The sequence below is a fragment of the Salmo salar genome, chromosome 20 (assembly GCF_965601325.2).
Source record: "Salmo salar chromosome 20, fSalSal1, whole genome shotgun sequence".
NCBI lineage: Eukaryota > Metazoa > Chordata > Actinopteri > Salmoniformes > Salmonidae > Salmo > Salmo salar.
Window position 1 is genome coordinate 73,012,986 of NC_138310.1, and position 20,293 is coordinate 73,033,278.

At 43.5% G+C, this 20,293-nt stretch overlaps 1 protein-coding gene across 1 annotated transcript in view; it reads right to left on the bottom strand.

The window, feature by feature from the left end:
• The window catches only part of psmd2 (proteasome 26S subunit ubiquitin receptor, non-ATPase 2), a 28,012-nt gene that overhangs the window by 2,031 nt on the left and 5,688 nt on the right, over positions 1-20,293 (bottom strand). Inside the window, 11 exon segments of the mRNA NM_001165317.1 lie at positions 268-436; positions 612-695; positions 914-1,059; positions 1,200-1,464; positions 1,583-1,670; positions 4,787-4,914; positions 5,064-5,170; positions 14,672-14,818; positions 14,922-14,982; positions 18,330-18,474; positions 19,786-19,944. Coding sequence (NP_001158789.1) covers positions 268-436; positions 612-695; positions 914-1,059; positions 1,200-1,464; positions 1,583-1,670; positions 4,787-4,914; positions 5,064-5,170; positions 14,672-14,818; positions 14,922-14,982; positions 18,330-18,474; positions 19,786-19,944 — 1,499 coding nt within the window.

A 20,293-nucleotide genomic window follows, 5' to 3' on the forward strand; every position in this document is an offset into this window, starting at 1 on the left:
GAGTTCTCATGGCAACCATCCACAACTCTTGAGACAGTCAGTGGAGAAGGTCTCATACTTTGATGTCATCTGGCACAGTGAATTCAGTTATATGGTATGTTGTTTCTTATTCAAGGATGAGGAATAATTACAGGGGAACATTGTGATAACTTAGTGAGGCATATCAATATAACTTCTCAATATAATAATGAAGCCACTGACTGATTGGGTTCCAGACAGTAGGCACACAATAGAGCCCATTGGCCAGTAATGCCAGGGCCCACTCACCGCTGCCCACCATGCCCATGGCAAAGATGGAGTTGTGGGAAACCTCTGGGTCAGCATCGTGGGAGAACTTGCTGAGTGTGTCCAGGATGTTGAGGCGAGGATTCGACACGGAGATCAGGGCCAAGGCCAGAGGCACCGCACGCCTCAGAGTAGGCTCTCCATACCGCAACTAGGAGAGTGAGTGAGGTGAGAGAAGGAAGGCAAGACAACAGAGAGAGAGAGAGAGAGAAAAACAGACGTGGGATGGTTGGATCGAGTGAAAGAGACGGGCTAAATCAACCCCAAACATATCCTCAAAATGTGTTAAAGCCAAATGGAATTAACAGGTCAGAGGTTAGACTGACCAGGTGCCCAAATGCCCGTAGTGCCATCTCTGAGCCAATCTCTTCTCCCATGGCAATGAGTGCAATACCCAGGACAGCCACACCCTGGGAGGGGGAAGCAGAGAGCAAATGAGTTCAATATCAAATCTTCATTCAAACAACTCAGACTATATTTTGTCACTTTGCGCCTTGCTCAAGGCCACCAACACATTTTTCACCTAGTCTGCTCTGGGATTCAAACCAGTGACCTTTCGGGTTACTGGCCCAACGCCCTTAAATGTTAGGCTACCTGACACCCCTTTATTAACAAAAGCCTGGCATACCTGGTGGGAGCCCATGTCAGCTGCACTCTCTTTCTTGTCTTTGTCCTTCTTATCCTTCTTGTCTTTTTCCTCCTCCTTTTCCTTGGCTTCATAGTGCTCACTGCAGATGTGGAGAAGCTGCTGCACCTTCAGTACGTTACCAGAACCTGGCATGGAGAGAAACAGAGAAATATAGGAAAGACATTTCTTGTAAATCTCAATGAGATCACCAGTATAAATAAATTGTATTTAAATCAAATAAAAAACAAAAACAATTGAGACAAAATGGAGCTATGATGACACTGACCTGCATAGGCACAGACATCCACAAGTGTGTTGGCGAAGCTGCGGAAGGGCTCAGGCACCACCTGCAGTGCTGCCAGGGTGGTCTCAATGGCCTCCCCTTTACCCAGGTGGTTGAGGCCCAGGCCCAGGGGCAGCCAGCGGGCGTATGTGTCTTTCAGCTCCAGCTCACTCTTCTCCATGATGGTCTGGACAATGGTGGAGGTGACATCACCGTTACACGAGCCCACGGCGATCATACCGCACGCCAGTGCCGTCACACCTGCCACCTGAGTGTGTGTGACAAGACACGTAACATGGGACAGTGAGCTGGGTTTAATGAGTGTGGATGTGTACTTGACTTAAACCCAGACAAACTTTGGAACTACACACACACACCCCCCGTACCTCCATGCTGGACTTGGAGTCTACCATGACAGGCAGCAGCAGAGAGAGGACATCCTCACGGTTCGAGCCAGCGTACGCCAGGCCCAGGCTGAAGATAGAGGGGAAAGGTCAGGGGGACAAACCCTATAAAAAACAAGTACTTTTAATAGGCAGAGATTATACAGTGCTAAGAAAAGGACTAAACAGACCTCAACAAAAGGTCTTTAACCTCTCTGGGCTAGGGGGCAGTATTTTCACTTTTGGATAAAAAGTGTGCCCAGAGTAAACGGCCTAATACTCCGGCCCAGAGTCAAATATTTGCAAATTATTAATAGATTTGGATAGAAAACACTCGAAAGTTTCCAAAACTGTTTGAATGATGTCTGTGAGTATAACAGAACTCATATGGCAGGCAAAAACCTGAGAAAAATACAACCAGGAAATTAAAATCTGGTGCCTGTAGTTTTTTCAAGTCCTTGCCTTTCTGGCACACAGCGAGTTAAGGTTCATTTTGCACTTCCTAAGGCTTCCACTAGATGTCAACAGTCTTTAGAAAGTTGTTTGAGGCTTTTGCAGTAAACACAGACCGAACAAGAAGGCTGGGAAGTTGGTGACTCAGAAAATCACATCAGTTCATTGCGAGCGTTCACGTGAGAAGGGACCTGTGTTCCAAAACATTTTAAGACATAGCAATGGTCCGGTTGGAATATTATTGACATTTGAAGTTAAAATTGCCCTAAAGATTGATGCTATACAACGTTTGACATGTTTGAACGAACATAAAAATAACTTTTTTTGACTTTGTGGTGACATTTTCCTCGCGCGTCCTACATTTTGAGTAGCTTACTGAACGCGCAAACAACATGGAGTTATTTGGACATAAATTATTAACTTTATCTAACAAAACAATTTATTGTGGACCTGGGATTCCTGGAAGTGCCTTCTGATGAAGATTATTAAAGGTAAGTGAATATTTCTAATGCTATTTATGCATTTAGATGACTCCAAAATGGCAGGTATCTGTAATTGCCTGATGTTTTTTTCTGAGCGCAATACTCAGATTATTGCAAAGTGTGCTTTCCCAGTAAAGTTATTTTGAAATCTGTCAATGCGGTTGCATTCAGGAGATGTTAACCTCTCTGGGGCAGGCGGGACGAATTCGTCCCACCTACGTAACAGCCAGTTGTATCCTGTGGCGGGATTTTCAAAACCTTTGAAATGCTATTACTTCAATTTCTCAAACATATGACTATTTTACAGCTATTTAAAGACAAGACTCTCGTTAATCTAACCACACTGTCCGATTTCAAAAAGGCTTTACAACGAAAGCAAAACATTAGATTATGTCAGCAGAGTACCAAGCCAGAAATAATCAGACACCCATTTTTCAAGCTAGCATATAATGTCACAAAAACCCAGAAGACAGCTAAATGCAGCACTAACCTTTGATGATCTTCATCAGATGACAACCCTAGGACATTATGTTATACAATACATGCATGTTTTGTTCAATCAAGTTCATATTTATATCAAAAACCAGCTTTTTACATTAGCATGTGACATTCAGAACTAGCATACCCCCCGCAAACTTCCGGCGAATTCACTAACAATTTACTAAATTACTCACGATAAACGTTCACAAAAAGCATAAATTATTTTAAGAATTATAGATACAGAACTCCTCTATGCACTCGATATGTCCGATTTTAAAATAGCTTTTTGGTGAAAGCACATTTTGCAATATTCTAAGTACATAGCCCAGCCATCACGGGCTAGCTATTTAGACACCCGGCAAGTTTAGCACTCACCAATATCAGATTTACTATTATAAAAGTTTGATTACCTTTTGTTGTCTTCGTCAGAATGCACTCCCAGGACTGCTACTTCAATAACAAATGTTGGTTTGGTCCAAAATAATCCATCGTTATATCCGAATAGCGGCGTTTTGTTCGTGCGTCCCAGACACTATCCGAAATGGTAAATCAGGGTCGCGTGCATGGCGCAATTCGTGACAAAAAAAAAAGTAAATATTCCATTACCGTACTTCGAAGCATGTCAACCGCTGTTTAAAATCAATTTTTATGCAATTTTTCTCGTAAAAAAGCGATAATATTCCGACCGGGAATGTCCATTTAGCTAAACAGAGGAAAGAAAACAAAGCTTTCGGTCGACGCGGGCACGAGCCTGAGTCTCACAGTACTGTAACCAGCCACTACCCAAACGCGCTACTTTGTTTCAGCCAGAGCCTGCAAAGCCACGATTCAGCGTTTTGCCGCCTTCTGAGAACCTATGGCAGCCGTGGGAAGTGTCACGGGACAGCTAAGATCCTCACTCTTCAATAAACAGAGACAAGAAGAACAACACCTTGTCAGACAGGCCACTTCCTGCATGAAATCTTCTCAGGTTTTTGCCTGCCATATGAGTTCTGTTATACTCACAGACACCATTCAAACAGTTTTAGAAACTTTAGGGTGTTTTCTATCCAAAGCCAATAATTATATGCATATTCTAGTTACTGGGCAGGAGTAGTAACCAGATTAAATCGGGTACGTTTTTTATCCAGCCGTGTCAATACTGCCCCCTAGCCCTAACATGTTAATCTATAATTCTTTGAATAACAGTTGAATATTTTATCAACGTTTATAATGAGTATTTTTGTAAATTGTTGTGCTGATTCACCGGAAGTTTTGGGGGAAATACATTTTTTGAACGTCACGCACCAATGTGAAATGGGGTTTTTGTATATAAATATGAACTTGATAGAACAAAAAATGCATGTATTGTCTAACATAATGCCCTAGGAGTGTCATCTGATGAAGATTGTCAAAGGTTAGTGCATAATTTTAGCTGATTTTCTGCTTTTTGTTGCGCTTGTCCTTGCATTGAAAATGGCTGTGTGTAATTTTTTGTCTATGTACTGTCCTAACATCATCTAACTTTATGCTTTCGCCGTAAAGCCTTTTTGAAATGGGACAACGTGGTTGGATTAAGGAGATGTTTATCTATAAAATGGTGTAAAATAGTTGAATGTTTTAGAAATTTGAATTATGACATTTTGTAGTTTTGAATTTGGCGCTCTGATTTTTCACTGGCTGTTGAATAGTGTGCACAGTGGGTGGGACGCTAGCGTCCCACTAGCCTCAAAAAGTTAATGTGTAAGAGGTGACAGGCAGTAGCGGCTAGGGGCTGATTTGGGACCGAACACCCATTTCCTTCTCTCCTTACCCGAAGATGGCTCCAATCCGCATGATGTTGCTGTTGTGGAGGACGTAGTCTGACAGCAGAGCCAGGGCCGGGTCACACTCGTTCCTAACCCCAGAATTCACTATGCCACAAGCCAGGAGGGCCCCCGACTACAGGGAGAAAGCGGAGGGAAGAGAAAGAGAGGGGGAGACATATCTACATTAATAGCATTTGTAAGGCTTTTCTGGATGCTGTGAAGGTTGTGGTAAGGAGGTTTTAATGCAGGGTGTTTGGTAAGAGGGTGAGTGTGTGCGCGGACCTTTATGTAGTCCTCTGAGGAGTAGAGGTATTTGTCTATCTGTGTCAGACCACCGTCCACATCCCACAGCAGGATCATCCCCAGAGAGGCTGCAGCACTCAGCATACCTGGAGAGAAACACAGAATTAGCATCAACATTTACACAACAGCAATGTTATTCAAATAAAATTATATTCATCACATGCGCCGAATACAACAGGTGTAGACCTTACAGTGAAATGCTTACCGTAAATTCCGGACTATAAGCCGCAACTTTTTTCCCAGGCTTTGAACCTCGCGGCTTAAACAATGACGCGGCTAATATATGGATTTTTCCCGCTTAAATTTTTTTTCTTCCAAAAAAACATTGTGACGTGCTCAGTTTTTTGGCGGCATGAAGCTTTCATTAGACCAATGAAATTGCCGAACGGGTTACGGGCAAACAACTTTTTTGTTTACCGTTTAGATTAAATCGAGCGCTCTCAAACTTCCCATCATTCTGATTACGGTAGTCATTTTGTCACCCTCATCATGGCAAAGACACGGAGAAATGCATATGATGCAGCTTTCAAGTTGAAGGCGATTGATCTGGCTGTTGGAAAAGGAAATAGAGCTGCTGCACGGGAGCTTGGCCTTTGAGTCAATGATAAGACATTGGAAACAGCAGCGTGAGGAATTGACTCAGTGCAAAAAGACAACTAAAGCCTACTGCAAATTGTTTATTTTTTGTTACAAGCCGTGTTTCGTTAAAGCCTACTTATTTTTGTTACAAATTCAGTGGGTGTGGCTTATATTCAGGTGCGCTTAATAGACCGGAAATTACGGTACTTACGAGCCCCAAACCAACAATCCAGTTTAAAAAAAAAATACAGATAAGAAATAAAAGTAATTAAAAGAGCAACAGCAAAATAACAATTGCTAGACTATATACAGGGGGGGGGTACAGGTACAGAGTCAATGTGCGGGGGCACCGGTTCGTTCGTTCATTCATTCATTCATTTACATATACATACATATATATATATATATATATATATATATATATATATAAAGGTAGAGTTATTAAAGTGACTATGCATAGATAATAACAGAGTAGCAGCGGTGTAGAAGAGGGGGGACAATGCAAATAGTCTGGGTAGCCATTTGATTAGGTGTTATGGCTTGGGGGTAGAAGCCTCTTTGAATTTGACTTGACGCTCCGGTATTGCTTGCCATGCGGTAGTAGAGAGAACAGTCTAGGACTAGGGTGACTGGAGTCTGACAATTTTTAGGGCCTTCCTCTGACACCGCCTGGTATAGAGGTCCTGGATGGCAGAAAGCTTGCCACCGGTGATGTACTGGGCCGTACACACTACCCTCTGTAGTGCCTTGCGGTCGGAGACAGAGCAGTTGCCATACCAGGAAGTGATGCAACCAGTCAGGATGCTCTCGATGTTGCAGCTGTAGAACCTTTTCAGGATCTGAGGACCCATGCCAAATCTTTTCAGTCTCCTGAGGGGGAATGGGTTTGTTGTTGATCACAGCCATGTCTCTGACCTCCTCCCTATAGGCTGTCTCATCGTTGTCTGTGATCAACCACTGTTGTGTCATCGGCAAACTTAATGATGGTGATGGAGTCGTGCCTGGCCGTGCAGTCGTGGGTGAACAGGGAGTACAGGAGGGAGCTGAGCACACACCCCTGAGGGGCCCGTGTTGAGGATCAGCGTGTCGATGTGTTGTTACCTACCCTTACCACCTGGGGGTGGCCCGTCAGGAAGTCCAGGATCCAGTTGCAGAGGGAGGGGTTTAGTCCCAGGGTCCTTAGCTTATTGATGAGCTTTGAGGGCACTATGGAGTTCAACACTGAACTGTAGTCAATGAACAGCATTCTCACATAGGTGTTCCTTTTGTCCAAGTGGGAAAGGGCAGTGTGGAATGCAAGAAAGATTGCATCTGTGGATTTGTTGGGGCGGTATGCAAATTGTAGTGGGTCTAGGGTTTCTGGGATAATGGTGTTAATGTGAGCCATGACCAGCCTTTCAAAGCACTTCATGGCTAAAGATGTGAGTGCTACGGGTCGGTAGTCATTTAGGCAGATTACCTTAGTGTTCTTGGGTACAGGCACTACGGTGGTCTGCTTAAAACATGTTGGTATTACAGACTTCGACAGGGAGATGTTGAAAATGTCGGTGAAGACACTTGCCAGTTGGTCAGTGCATGCTCGCAGTACACATCCTGGTAATCCCCCTGGTCCTGCGGCCTTGTGAATTTTGACCTGTTTAAAGGTCTTACTCACATCGGCTGTGGAGAGCGTGAGCACACAGTCTTCCGGAACAGCTGGTGCTGTCATGCATGTTTCAGTGTCATTTTCCTCGAAGCGAACATAGAAGTAGTTTAGCTCATCCGGTAGGCTCGTGTCACTGGGCAGGTCTCGGCGGTGCTTCCCTTTGTAGTCTAAAATGGTTTGCAAGCCCTGCCACATCTAACAAGTGTCAGAGCCGGTGTAGTACGACTCAATCTTAGTCCTGTATTGACGCTTTGCCTCTTTGATGGTTCGTCGGAGGGCATAGCGGGATTTCTTATAAGCTTCTGGGTTAGAGTCCTGCTCCTTGAAAGCGGCAGCTCTAGCCTTTAGCTCAGTGTGGATGTTGCCTGTAATCCATGGCTTCTGGTTGGGGTATGTACATACGGTCACTGTGGGGACGACTGGTTGGGGTATGTACACACGGTCACTGTGGGGACGACGTCATCAATGCACTTATTGATGAAGCCAATAACTGATGTGGTGTACTCCTCAATGCCATTGGAGGAATCCCAGAACATACTCCAGTCTGTGCTAGCAAAACAGTCCTGTAGCTTAGCATCTGCTTCAAATGACCACTTTTTTTATTGATCTAGTCACTGGTGCTTCCCGCTTTCATTTTAGCTTGTAAGCAGGAATCGGGACGATAAAATTATGGTCAGATTTGACAAATGGAGGGCGAGCTTTGTATGCGTCTCTGTGTGTGGAGTAAAGGTGGTTCAGAGTTTTTTTTCCTCTGGCTGCACAATTAACATGCTGATATAAATTTGGTAAAACGGATTTAAGTTTCTCTGCATTAAAGTCCCCGGCTACTAGGAGCGCCGCCTCTGGGTGAGCATTTTCCTGTTTGCTTATGGCGGAATACAGCTCCTTCAATACGGTCTTAGTGCCAGCCTCTGACTGAGGTGGTATGTAAACAGCTACGAAAAATACAGATAACTCTAGGTAGATAGAGTATCTCATGATAAACTGTAGATCACACTACCTCAGGCGAGCAGTAGCTCGAGATTTCCTTAGATATCATGCACCAGCTGTTATTTACAAAAATACATAGTCTGCCGCCCCTCGTCTTACCAGACCCCGCTGTTCTATCCTGCTGTTGCAGTGTATAACCAACCAGCTGTATGTTGATAGTGTCGTCGTTCAGCCACGACTCCATGAAGGATAAGTTATTCGTTTTGAATGTCCCGTTGAGGTTTAACCTCCTGCGTAGGTCATCTATTTTATTGTCCAAAGATTGCACGTTTGCTAGTAGAATGGAAGGAAGTGGGGGTTTATTCGATCGCCTACGAATTCTCAGAAGGCAGCCCGCTCTCCAGCCCCCTTTTCTCCGCCTCCTCTATACGCAAATCACGGGGATCTGGGCCTGTTCCCGAGAAAGCAGTATATTGTTTGCGTTGGGCTCATCACACTCGTTAAAGGAAAAAAAGGATTCTGCCAGTCCGTGGTCAGTAAATCACAGTCCTATGTACAAAGTAAGTAAAAAAAATAAAATTGTTAAACAATACAAATAAAAAAAATAAAAAAACAATTGGTTGGGGGCACGTAAAACTTCTTCATTCTCCGGCGCCATTTTCACAATCCTCATGCTTGCAATTAAGGATTAGCAATGAAGGCGATACAGTGCCTTGCGAAAGTACTCACTCCCCTTGGCATTTTTCCTATTTTGTTGCCTTACAACCTGGAATGAAAATAGATTTTTTGGGGGGTTTGTATCATTTGATTTACACAACATGCCTACCACTTTGAAGATGCAAAATATTTTTTCTTGTGAAACAAACAAGAAATAACACAAAACTGAAAACTTAAGCGTGCATAACTATTCACCCCCCCCCCAAAGTCAATACTTTGTAGAGCCACCTTTTGCAGCAATTACAGCTGCAAGTCTCTTGGGGTACATCTCTATTAGCTTGGTACATCTAACCACTGGGATTGTTGCCCATTCTTCAAGGCAAAACTGCTCCAGCTCCTTCAAGTTGGATGGGTTCTGCTGGTGTACAGCAATCTTTAAGTCATACCACAGATTCTCAACTGGATTGAGGTCTGGGCTTTGACTAGGCCATTCCAAGACATTTAAAATGTTACCCCTTAAACCACTCGAGTGTTGCTTTAGCAGTATGCTTAGGGTCATTGTCCTGCTGCAAGGTGAACCTCCGTCCCAGTCTCAAATCTCGAAGAATGAAACAGGTTTCCCCTCTAGAATTTCCCTGTATTTAGCGCCATCCATCATTCCTTCAATTCTGACCAGTTTCCCAGTCCCTTCCGATGAAAAACATCCCCACAGCATGATGCTGCATCCACCATGCTTCACTGTGGGGATGGTTATCTCAGGGTGATGAGAGGTGTTGGGTTTGCGCCAGACATAGCGTTTTCCTTGATGGCCAAAAAGCAGAATTTTAGTCTCATCTGACCAGAGTACCTTCTTCCATATGTTTGGGGAGTATCACACATGCCTTTTGGCGAACACCAAACATGTTTGCTTATTTTTTTCTGGACACTCTTCGGTAAAGCCCAGCTCTGTGGAGTGTAGGGCTTAAAGTGGTCCTATGGACAGATACTCCAATCTCCGCTGTGGAGCTTTGCAGCTCCTTCAAAGGGTTATCTTTGGTCTCTTTGTTGCCTCTCTGATTAACTTCTTATGGATACGTGGGACGGTAGCGTCCCACCTGGCCAACATCCGGTGAAATGGCAGAGCGCCAAATTCAAATGAAATTACTATAAATATTAAACTTTCATGAAATCACAAGTGCAATACATCAAAATAAAGCTTAACTTGTTAATCCAGCCAAGGTGTCAGATTTCAAAAAGGCTTTACGGCGAAAGCAAACCATGCGATTATCTGAGAACAGAGTCCAGCACACAAATGCATAAGAATCATTTTCAACCAGGGAGTTGGACACGAAAGTCAGAAATAGCGATATAATATATGTCTTACCTTTGAAGATCTTCTGTTGGCACTCCAAAATATCCCAGTTACATTATAAAAATTGTCCTTTTGTTCGATAAAGTCCTTTTTTATATGCATAAAAACTCAGTTTAGCTGGCACGCTTCAGTCAATAATCCACTCGGTTTCCCTCCTTCAAAATGAATCACAAACGTTACCAATAAACTTATCCAAACAAGTCAATCAACGTTTATAATCAATCCTTAGGTACCCTAATACACAAATAAATAATACAATTTAAGATGGAGAATCGTTATTGTCTTTACCGGAGATAAACAAAAAGAACACGCTGTCTCGGCCATGCGCTTGGAAACACTACAGCCAAAATGGGAGCCACTAGAAAAACTACAACTTCTCCCTAATTTTTCCAAAAACCAGCCTGAATCTCTTTCTAAAGACTGTTGACATCTAGTGGAAGCCCTAGGAACTGCAATCGGGGACGATTTCGCACTATTATAAAAGTGCCAGGCAATTGAAATCAGTGGTATGCTGAATTTTTTTTGGTTTGTCCTCTGGGTTTCGCCTGCCATTTCAGTTATAGTCAGACATTATTTTAACGATTTTAGAAAGATGAGTGTTTTCTATCCAATTCTACCAATTATATGCATATCCTAGCTTCTGGGCCTGAGTAGCAGGCAGTTTACTTTGGGCACGCTTTTCATCCGGATGTCAAAATACCGCCCCCGATCCCAAAGAAGTTAATACCCTCCTTGCTTGGCCCGTGAGTTTTGGCAGGTTTGTTGTGGTGCCATATTCATATAATGGATTTAAATGGTGCTCCGTGGGATGTTCAAAGTTTTTATTTTTTTTAAATAACCCAACCCTGATCTGTACTTCTTCACAACTGTGTCCCTGACCTGTTTGGAGAGCTCCTTGGTCTTCATGGTGCCGCTTGCTTGGTGGCGTTGCAGATGGAGGTCGACCGATTATGATTTTTCAACGCCGATACCGATTATTGGAGGACCCAAAAAAAAATGCCAAAACCGAATAAAAAAATAAAATAATAAAAAAAAATAAAATAAAAAAAAAAAAATAAAAAAAACGGCCAATTTTATTTATTTGTAATAATGACAATTACAACAATACTGAATGAACACTTATTTTAACTTAATATAATACATCAATAAAATCTATTTAGCCTCAAATAAATAATGAAACATGTTCAATTTGGTTTAAATAATGCAAAACAAAGTGTTGGAGAAGAAAGTAAAAGTGCAATATGTGCCATGTAAGAAAGCTAACGTTTAAGTTCCTTTCTCAAAACATGGGAACATATGAAAGCTGGTGGTTCCTTTTAACATGAGTCTTCAATATCCTCAGGTAAGAAGTTTTAGGTTGTAGTTATTATAGGACTATTTCTCTCTATACGATTTGTATTTCATATACCTTTGACTATTGGATGTTCTTATAGGCACTTTAGTATTGCCAGTGTAACAGTATAGCTTCCGTCCCTCTCCTCGCTACTACCTGGGCTCTTACCAGGAACACATCGACAACAGCCACCCTCGAAGCAGCGTTACCCATGCAGAGCAAGTGGAACAACTACTCCAAGTGCCAGAGTGAGTGACGTTTGAAACATTATTAGCGCGCACCACGCTAACTAGCTAGCCATTTCACATCGGTTACACCAGCCTAATCTTGTGAGTTGATAGGCTTGAAGGGGTGGGTATAATTTGTGGAAAGTTCCAACAGGAATCTGTTCCAAAAAACGTAAAGTAAAAGGTTGCCAACCAACAACGCATACAAAGTAGCAACGCATACAAACCTAGCTAACTAGCTGCCGAATAGGCATCAACTCACCACGTAGCTTATTCTTAATGTTTGTCCATAGGCAACCAGAGTGAGGACAGACATTTTTCGGAATAAACGTGACGAGTGAAAAACAATGAAATAGACCACTCCCTACCCGGTATCTTATTCTGCCGCTACACAACTTTGTATGCGTTGTTTTTTGGCAACCTTGTTATTTACAACGTTTTTGGAATAGATTCCTGTTGGAACGTTCCACAAATTATACTCACCCGGCTTGAAGTCATAAACAGCGCAATGCTTGAAGCACAGCGAAGAGCTGCTGGCAAAACGCACGAAAGTGCTGTTTGAAGGCTTACGAGCCTGCTGCTGCCTACCACCGCTCAGTCAGACTGCTCTATCAAAAATCAAATTATAGACTTAATTATAATAAACACACAGAAATACGAGCCTTAGGTCATTAATATGGTCGAATCCGGAAACTATCAGTTTACTCTTTCAGTGAAATACGGAACCGTTCCGTATATTATCTAACGGGTGGCATCCCTAAGTCTAAATATTCCTGTTACATTGCACAACCTTCAATGTTATGTCATGATTACGTAAAATTCTGGCAAATTAGTTCGCAACGAGCCCAAACTGTTGCACATACCCTGACTCTGCGTGCAATGAACGCTAGAGATGTGACACAATTTCATGTTAGCAGGCAATATTAACTAAATATGCAGGTTTAAAAATATATACTTGTGTATTGATTTTAAAGAAAGGCATTGATGTTTATGGTTAGGTACATTGGTGCAACGACAGTGCTTTTTTCGCAAATGCGCTTGTTAAATCAACACCCGTTTGTCGAAGTAGGCTGTGATTCGATGAGAAATGAACAGGCACCGCATCGATTATATGCAACGCAAGACACGTTAGATAAACTAGTAATATCATCAACCATGTGTAGTTAACTAGCGATTATGTTAAGATTGATAGTTTTTTATAAAGATAAGTTTAATGCTAGCTAGCAACTTACCTTGGCTTCTTGCTGCCCTCGCGTAACAGGTAGTCAGCCTACCATGCAAGCTCCTCGTGGAGTGCAATGTAAGGCAGGTGGTTAGAGCGTTGGACTAGTAACCGAAGGTTGCAAAAACGAATCCCCCCCCGAACAAGGCAGTTAACCCCCGTTCCTAGGCCATCATTGAAAATAAGAATGTGTTCTTAATCTGACTTGCCTAGTTAAATAAAGGTGTAAAAAAATATATATATTTTTTTTAATTAAGCTTTTTCTTTTTTTTTTTTTAAATAAAATATGCAGCCAAAAATACCGATTGTTATGAAAACTTGAAATCGGCCCTAATTAAAATCGGTCGACCTCTAGTTGCAGACTCTGGGGTCTTTCAGGTGTATATATACAGGGAGGGAAAAAAGTATTTAATCCCCTGCTGATTTTGTACGTTTGCCCACTGACAAAGAAATGATCAGTCTATAATTTTAATGGTAGGTTTATTTGAACAGTGAAAGACAGAATAACAACAACAAAAAAATCCAGAAAAACGCATGGTAAAAATGTTATAAAATGATTTGCATTTTAATGAGGGAAATAAGTATTTGACCCCTCTGCAAAACATGACTTAGTACTTGGTGGCAAAACCCTCGTTGGCAACCACAGAGGTCAGACGTTTCTTGTAGTTGGCCACCAGGTTTACACACATCTCAGGAGGGATTTTGTCCCACTCCTCTGTGCAGATCTTCTCCAAGTCATTAAGGTTTCGAGGCTGACGGTTGGCAACTCGAACCTTCAGCTCCCTCCACAGATTTTCTATGGGATTAAGGTCTGGTGACTGGCTAGGCCACTCCAGGACCTTAATGTGCTCGTTTGTTGCCTTGGCCGTGTCTTTTGGGTCATTGTCATGCTGGAATACCCATCCACAACTCATTTTCAATGCCCTGGCTGAGGGAAGGAGGTTCTCACCCACAATTTGACGGTACATGGCCCCGTCCATCGTCCCTTTGATGCAATGAAGTTGTCCTGTCCCCTTAAAATGCAAATCAATTTATAACATTTTTGACATGCGTTTTTCTGGATTTTTTTGTTGTTATTCTGTCTCTCACTGTTCAAATAAACCTACCATTAAAATTATAGACTGACCATTTCTTTGTCAGTGGGAAAACGTTCAAAATCAGCAGGGGATCAAATACTTTTTTCCCTTCACTGTACTGAGATCATGTGACACTTAAATAAAGTCCACCTGTGTGCAATGTAACTATGTGACTTCTGAAGGTAATTGGTGGCACCAGATCTAATATAGGGGCCTCATAGCAAAGGGGGTGAATACATATGCACGCACCACTTCACCAATTTGGACTATTTTGTGTATGTCCATTACATGAAATGAAAATAAAAATCGATTTAAATTACAGGTTTTAATGCAACAAAATAGGAAAAACGCCAAGAGGGGTGAATACTTTTGGCAAGGCACTGTACATTAAGTTGCTAAGAATCCTAGATTCATGAGACTAATACTCACTGTCGAACCACAAAACATGAAAGATTTTCAGTCAAGCCCTAAAAAATGTGAACTATGAGCCCTATTTGAAGAAAGGGATGTGAGGCTGTGTGTGTGTGTGTGGGGGGGGGGGGGGGGGGGGGGGAAGGGGTTTCTCACCATGATCTTTGTTTTTGTACAGCCATTTGTTGCCATCATCTGTGAGCAGCTTGTCCTGTCCGAACCCTGCGTTGACGAAGCCGTTGACAAACGAGGAGGCCAGGTTCATACGAGCAGAGTCCACCTGGGAACCACTTCCTCCAAACCCTGATAGACAGAAGATGGCGTGATGAGAGGGAGGATGAGGAAAGGAGTGTGATATAACATGACCAGGACAATTAGTGTGCTGCTGTAGTGAAGGACAACTCACTGTTGTTCTCTAGGTGGGTTTTGTAGATGTCATCTGGGACTTTGGGTTCCATGATGTCCAACTGTAAAGAAAGGGAACAGTGTGTTATTGGCTCGCTTCATCTCTTTCACAAACTGGTTTATTCACGAGACCAGCCAGCCGTTCATTATCCTCCAGCCTCATCTCTTCTCACACTCTATGCACCATTATTCTTCCACCCTGACCCCTACCCCACTCTTTCACTCTCCTCTTAGTATCTTCAAGCCTCCTCCATTTCCCCCTCTCAACAATATCAAATGGAGCACAGTCCTCTGACTCATCTCTACACGTCAAATTCCTCTCTCCTTGGCCCTACTCTAAACACCTTCTCCCCCTCTCCAACATACACTCAGTCCCCACTGTCAGTCACACTCCATCCACTGACATGAACAGTGACCCACTCATTAGTCCTGCTCCTATTGGATATAAAAGAGTGACGTCAACGTACCAACATTGCAGCCAGGAATACGACTTTCCCGAAGTGGATCCTCTGTTTGGACCACCACCCAGGACAATGGATCTAATCCCAGAAGCCGACCAAAAACAACAGCGCCGCAGAAGGGGCAGACGGAGCAGCCTCCTGGTCAAGCTCCGTAGACGTGCACATCGCCCACCACTCTCGAGTATACTACTCGCCAATGTCCAGTCTCTTGACAACAAGGTAGACGGAATTCGAGCAAGGGTTGCCTTCCAGAGAGACAGAGATTGTAACATTCTCCGTTTCACAGCAACGTGGCTCTCTCGGGATATGTTGTCGGAACCGGTTCAGCCACCGGGCTTCTCCATACATCGCGCCGACAGAGAACCACCTCTCTGGGAAGAGGAAGGCGTAATCATAACATACAGGAACTCAAGTCCTTCTGCTCACCCGACCTAGAATTCCCTACAATCAAATGCTGTCATTTTACCTCAAGAGAATTCTCGTCAGTTATCGATACAGCTGTGTACATTCCCCCTCAAGCAGACACCACGACGGCCCTCAAGGAACTTCACTGGACTCTATGTAAACTGTAAACCATATATCCGGAGGCTGCATATTGTAGCTGTGGATTTTAACAACAATACTACCTACATTTTATCAGCAAATTGATTGCAGTACTCGCGGGGGTAATACACACGACCACAGCTACTCTAACTTCCGCGATGCATACAACGCCCTCCCTTCGGCAAATCCGACAATGATGCCATCTTGCTCCTTCCGTCTTATAGGCAGAAATTCAAACAGGATGTACCAGTGACTAGAACCATTCAACGCTGGTCTGACCAATAGGAATCCACGCTTCAAGATTGTTTTGATCACGTGGACTGGGATATGTTCTGGTCTGCCTCCGAGAACAACATTGATCTATACGTTGACTCTGAATGAGTTTATAAGGAAGTGCATTGGAGATGTTGTACCCACTGTGACTATTAAAACCTAACTTAGCCAGAAACTGTGGATGGACGGCGGCATTTGCACAAAACTGAAAGAGCCAACAACCGCATTTAACCATGGAAAGAGGTCTGGGAATATATGTCTGAATATAAACAGTGTAGTTATTTCCTCCGCAAGGCAATCCAACAAGCGAAATGCAGGTACAGGGACAAAGTGGAGTCGCAATTCAACGGAGACGTATGTGGCAGGGTCTACAGGAAATCAGATTACAAAAAGAAATCCAGCCATGTCACGGACATCGACATTCCAGACAAACTAAACACCTTCTTTGACTGCTTTGTCTTTACGGACATATTCAATCGATCCCTATCCCAGTCTGCTGTCCCCACATGCTTCAAGATGGCCACCATTGTTCCTGTACCCAAGTAGGGAAAGATAACTAAATTACTACTGTACCGTAGCACTCACTTCCGTCATCATGAAGTGCTTTGAGAGACTAGTCAAGGATCATGTCACATCCACCTTACCGACCACCCTAGACCCACTTCAGTTTGCATACCACCCCAACAGGTTCACAGACGATGCAATCGCCATCTCACTGCACACCACCCTATCCCATCTGGAGAAGTGGAATACCTATGTAAGAATGCTGTTCATTGACTACAGCTCTGCAATCAACAACATAGCACCCTCCAAGCTCATCATCAAGCTGTAGAGCCTGGGTCTCAACCCCGTCCTGTGAAATTGGGTCCTGGGTTTTGACGGGCCGCCCCCAGGTGGTGAAGGTAGGAAACATCATCTCCACTTCGCTGACCCTCAACACTGGGGCCCCACAAGGGTGCGTGCTCAGCCCCCTCCTGTACTCCCTGTTCACCCATGACTGTGTGGCCATGCACGCCTTCAACTCAATCATCAAGTTTGCAGATGACACACCAGTAGCCGGCTTGATAACCAACAACGACGAGACAGTCTACAGGGAGGAGGTGAGGGCACTCAGAGTGTGGTGTCAGGAAAACAACCTCTCACTCAACGTCAACAAAACAAAGGAGACGATCGTGGACTTCAGGAAACAGCAGAGGGAGCAGCCCCCATCCACCACGAAGGGACAGCAGTGGAGAAGTAGTTTCAGTTCCTTGGCGTACACATCACAGACAAACTGAAATGGTCCACCCACACAGACAGTGTGGTGAAGGCGGCGCAACAGCGCCTCTTCAACCTCAGGAGGCTGAAGAAATTTGGCTTGTCACAGAAAACCCTGACAAACTTTCACAGATGCACAATCGAGAGCATCCTGTCGGCCTGTATCACCGCCTGGTACGGCAACTGCAACACCCTCAACCGTAAGGCTCTCCAGAGGGTAGTGAGGTCTGCACAATGCATCACTGGGGGCAAACTACCTGCCCTCCATGACACCTACAGCACCCGATGTCATAGGAAGGCCAAAAAGATCATAAAGGACAACAACTACCCGAGCCACTGCCTGTTCACACCACTACCATCCAGAAGGCGAGGTCAGTACAGGTGCATCAAAGCTGGGACCTAGAGACTGAAAAACAGCTTCTATCAAGGTCATCAGACTGTTAAACAGCAATCACTAACTCAGACAGGCTGCTGCCTACATTGAGACTCAATCACTAGTCACTTTAAACGTTTACATATCTTACATTGCTCATATCATATGTATATACTGTATTTTATACCATCTATTATGCCTTGCGTATGCAGCTCGGCCATCGCTCATCCATATATTTATATGTACATGTTCTCATTCACCCCTTTAGATTTGTGTGTATTAGATAGTTGTTGGGGAATTGTTAGATTACTTGTTAAATATTACTGCACTGTCGGAACTAGAAGCACAAGTATTTCGCTACACTCGCATTAACATCTGCTAACCATGTGTATGTGACCAATAAAATTGTATTTGATTTGAAACAGTCTCACTCTTCCAACCCCATCCCCTTTCTCTAGTAGTCTACCCTCTCTCCCCCCTCTAACCCTCCCTCTCTCCTCACCTCTCGGGCCAGGGCCAGGAAGTTGCTGTTGAGCTGGACGTTGGACATGATCTCTGTCAGGTCCTCGTAGTCCTCCACGTCCTCGTTGAGCTCCAGGAACATGCCGTGTCGGCCCAGCATGAAGGCCATCTCCTTCTGGATCACGCTACAGGAAACACCCACTAAACGGTCAACTCTTCATGCACATCATTAACAATGGAAAACTCTGCTGAATGCATTCCCAATGATTGTAAGTTGAAAATATGAATAAATACAGAACTGCCAAAATAAAGGAAACATCAACATAAAGTGTCTTAATAGGGCATTGAGCCACCACGAGCTGCCAGAACAGCTTCAATGTGCCTAGGCATAGATTTTTATAAGTGTCTGGAACACTATTGGAGGGATGAGACACCATTCTTCCATGAGAAATTCCATAATTTGGTGATGGTGGTGGAAAACGCTCTCTCAGGCACCGCTCCAGAATCTCCCATAGGTGTTCAACTGGATTAAGATATGGTGACAGAGACACACACCCCTTTAAACCCCCTATGCTCCTTTCAGACCCATCTTTTAAAGTCACAGATCTCTTCTAGCCATGGTAGATTATGGGCAACCCTAAGCATGACAAGATGTTTTAATAGCTTAATCCCCTAGAGTCAATTGACGCATCTAAGCAACATAATAAAAAATCCCCATAAATCTGTCAGTTTAAGCTAGAGATGTGTTATTACTTCTCCATTAGATGGGTCTCAATCCACTGCATCCGCATATGTTGCACTTCTGCATCTGCGGTGAAAGGTGGCAGACCGAGAGCAGTGTTTGCCAGACCATGAGACATCCCAAAAATCGGTCTTCTCACAAAAAAAATCTGTGGCATCTGAACAGTTTGATGGGTCTGCAACCTATTATACAACCACTCTATGGAATGGGGAGAATCTCACAAACACGATGGTGTTTTCCGTTTTGCTTTACGACCCCCACAAGCGGCTTGGGAGTTGTTTGAAGGTAGCCGGTACCGGTTTTAAAACATTTATGTATGCATGTATGAAGGTAGTTTTGTGCCTAGCCAAAAAAAGGATAAATATGTGTAAAAAAAACATATCTTTCCTGAGCTTTTTTATATCTCCTAGATATAGGACAAATACTTCAAAACCTTGTTGGTCTTTGCCTTTATGAATGTGTTATTCAACAAGTTTCTCTGGTCTAAAGGAGTAAAGAGCAAATTCAATATTGCATTTTTTCTTTTTTTTCTTCCAATATCTAGGATTCTGAAATCCCCCCAAGAGCTTAGACTTTTATGAATGAATTAATGCTGGAACCACACCTGTGAAGAAGCACCTGCTTTCAATATACTTTGTATCCCTCATTTACTCAAGTGTTTCCTTTATTCTAGCAGTAGCACTTTTCGTGAAAGTGTTGCTATGAGATAATTCAGCGAGAGAGAATGCAGTGAATGTGTTGTGTCCGTCCTTACATGTCTTTGCAGGAGGTGAAGATGTTCTCCACCAGCTCCACATCGTTGAGCATCAGGGCCAGCCTCAGGGCCTCTGGGTAACGGTTAAACTTCCTGAAGATGTTCAGGGAACACTTTAACAGGGCAGAGTTCTCTGGCTCAGGGACATAGCTCACACAGCTGCAATGGAGGGAGAGAGAAGGAGAGAGGAATGGCAGAGGGGTTTAGGATTACTGAAGAGAGGAACTTCCTTTTGTCTCTTCAGGCTGCTGTTAGCACACTACAGGTATGTTGAGGCAGAAGCAGACTGTGGTACAGGTGTTTGAACGTGTGTGTGTGTGTGTGTGTGAGTGAAGGTACAGTTGAAGTCGGAAGTTTACATACACTTAGGTTGGAGTCATTAAAACTCGTTTTTCAACCACTCCACAAATTTCTTGTTAACAAACTATAGTTTTGGCAAGTCGGTTAGGACATCTACTTTGTGCATGACAAGTCATTTTTCCAACAATTGTTTAGAGAGATTATTTCA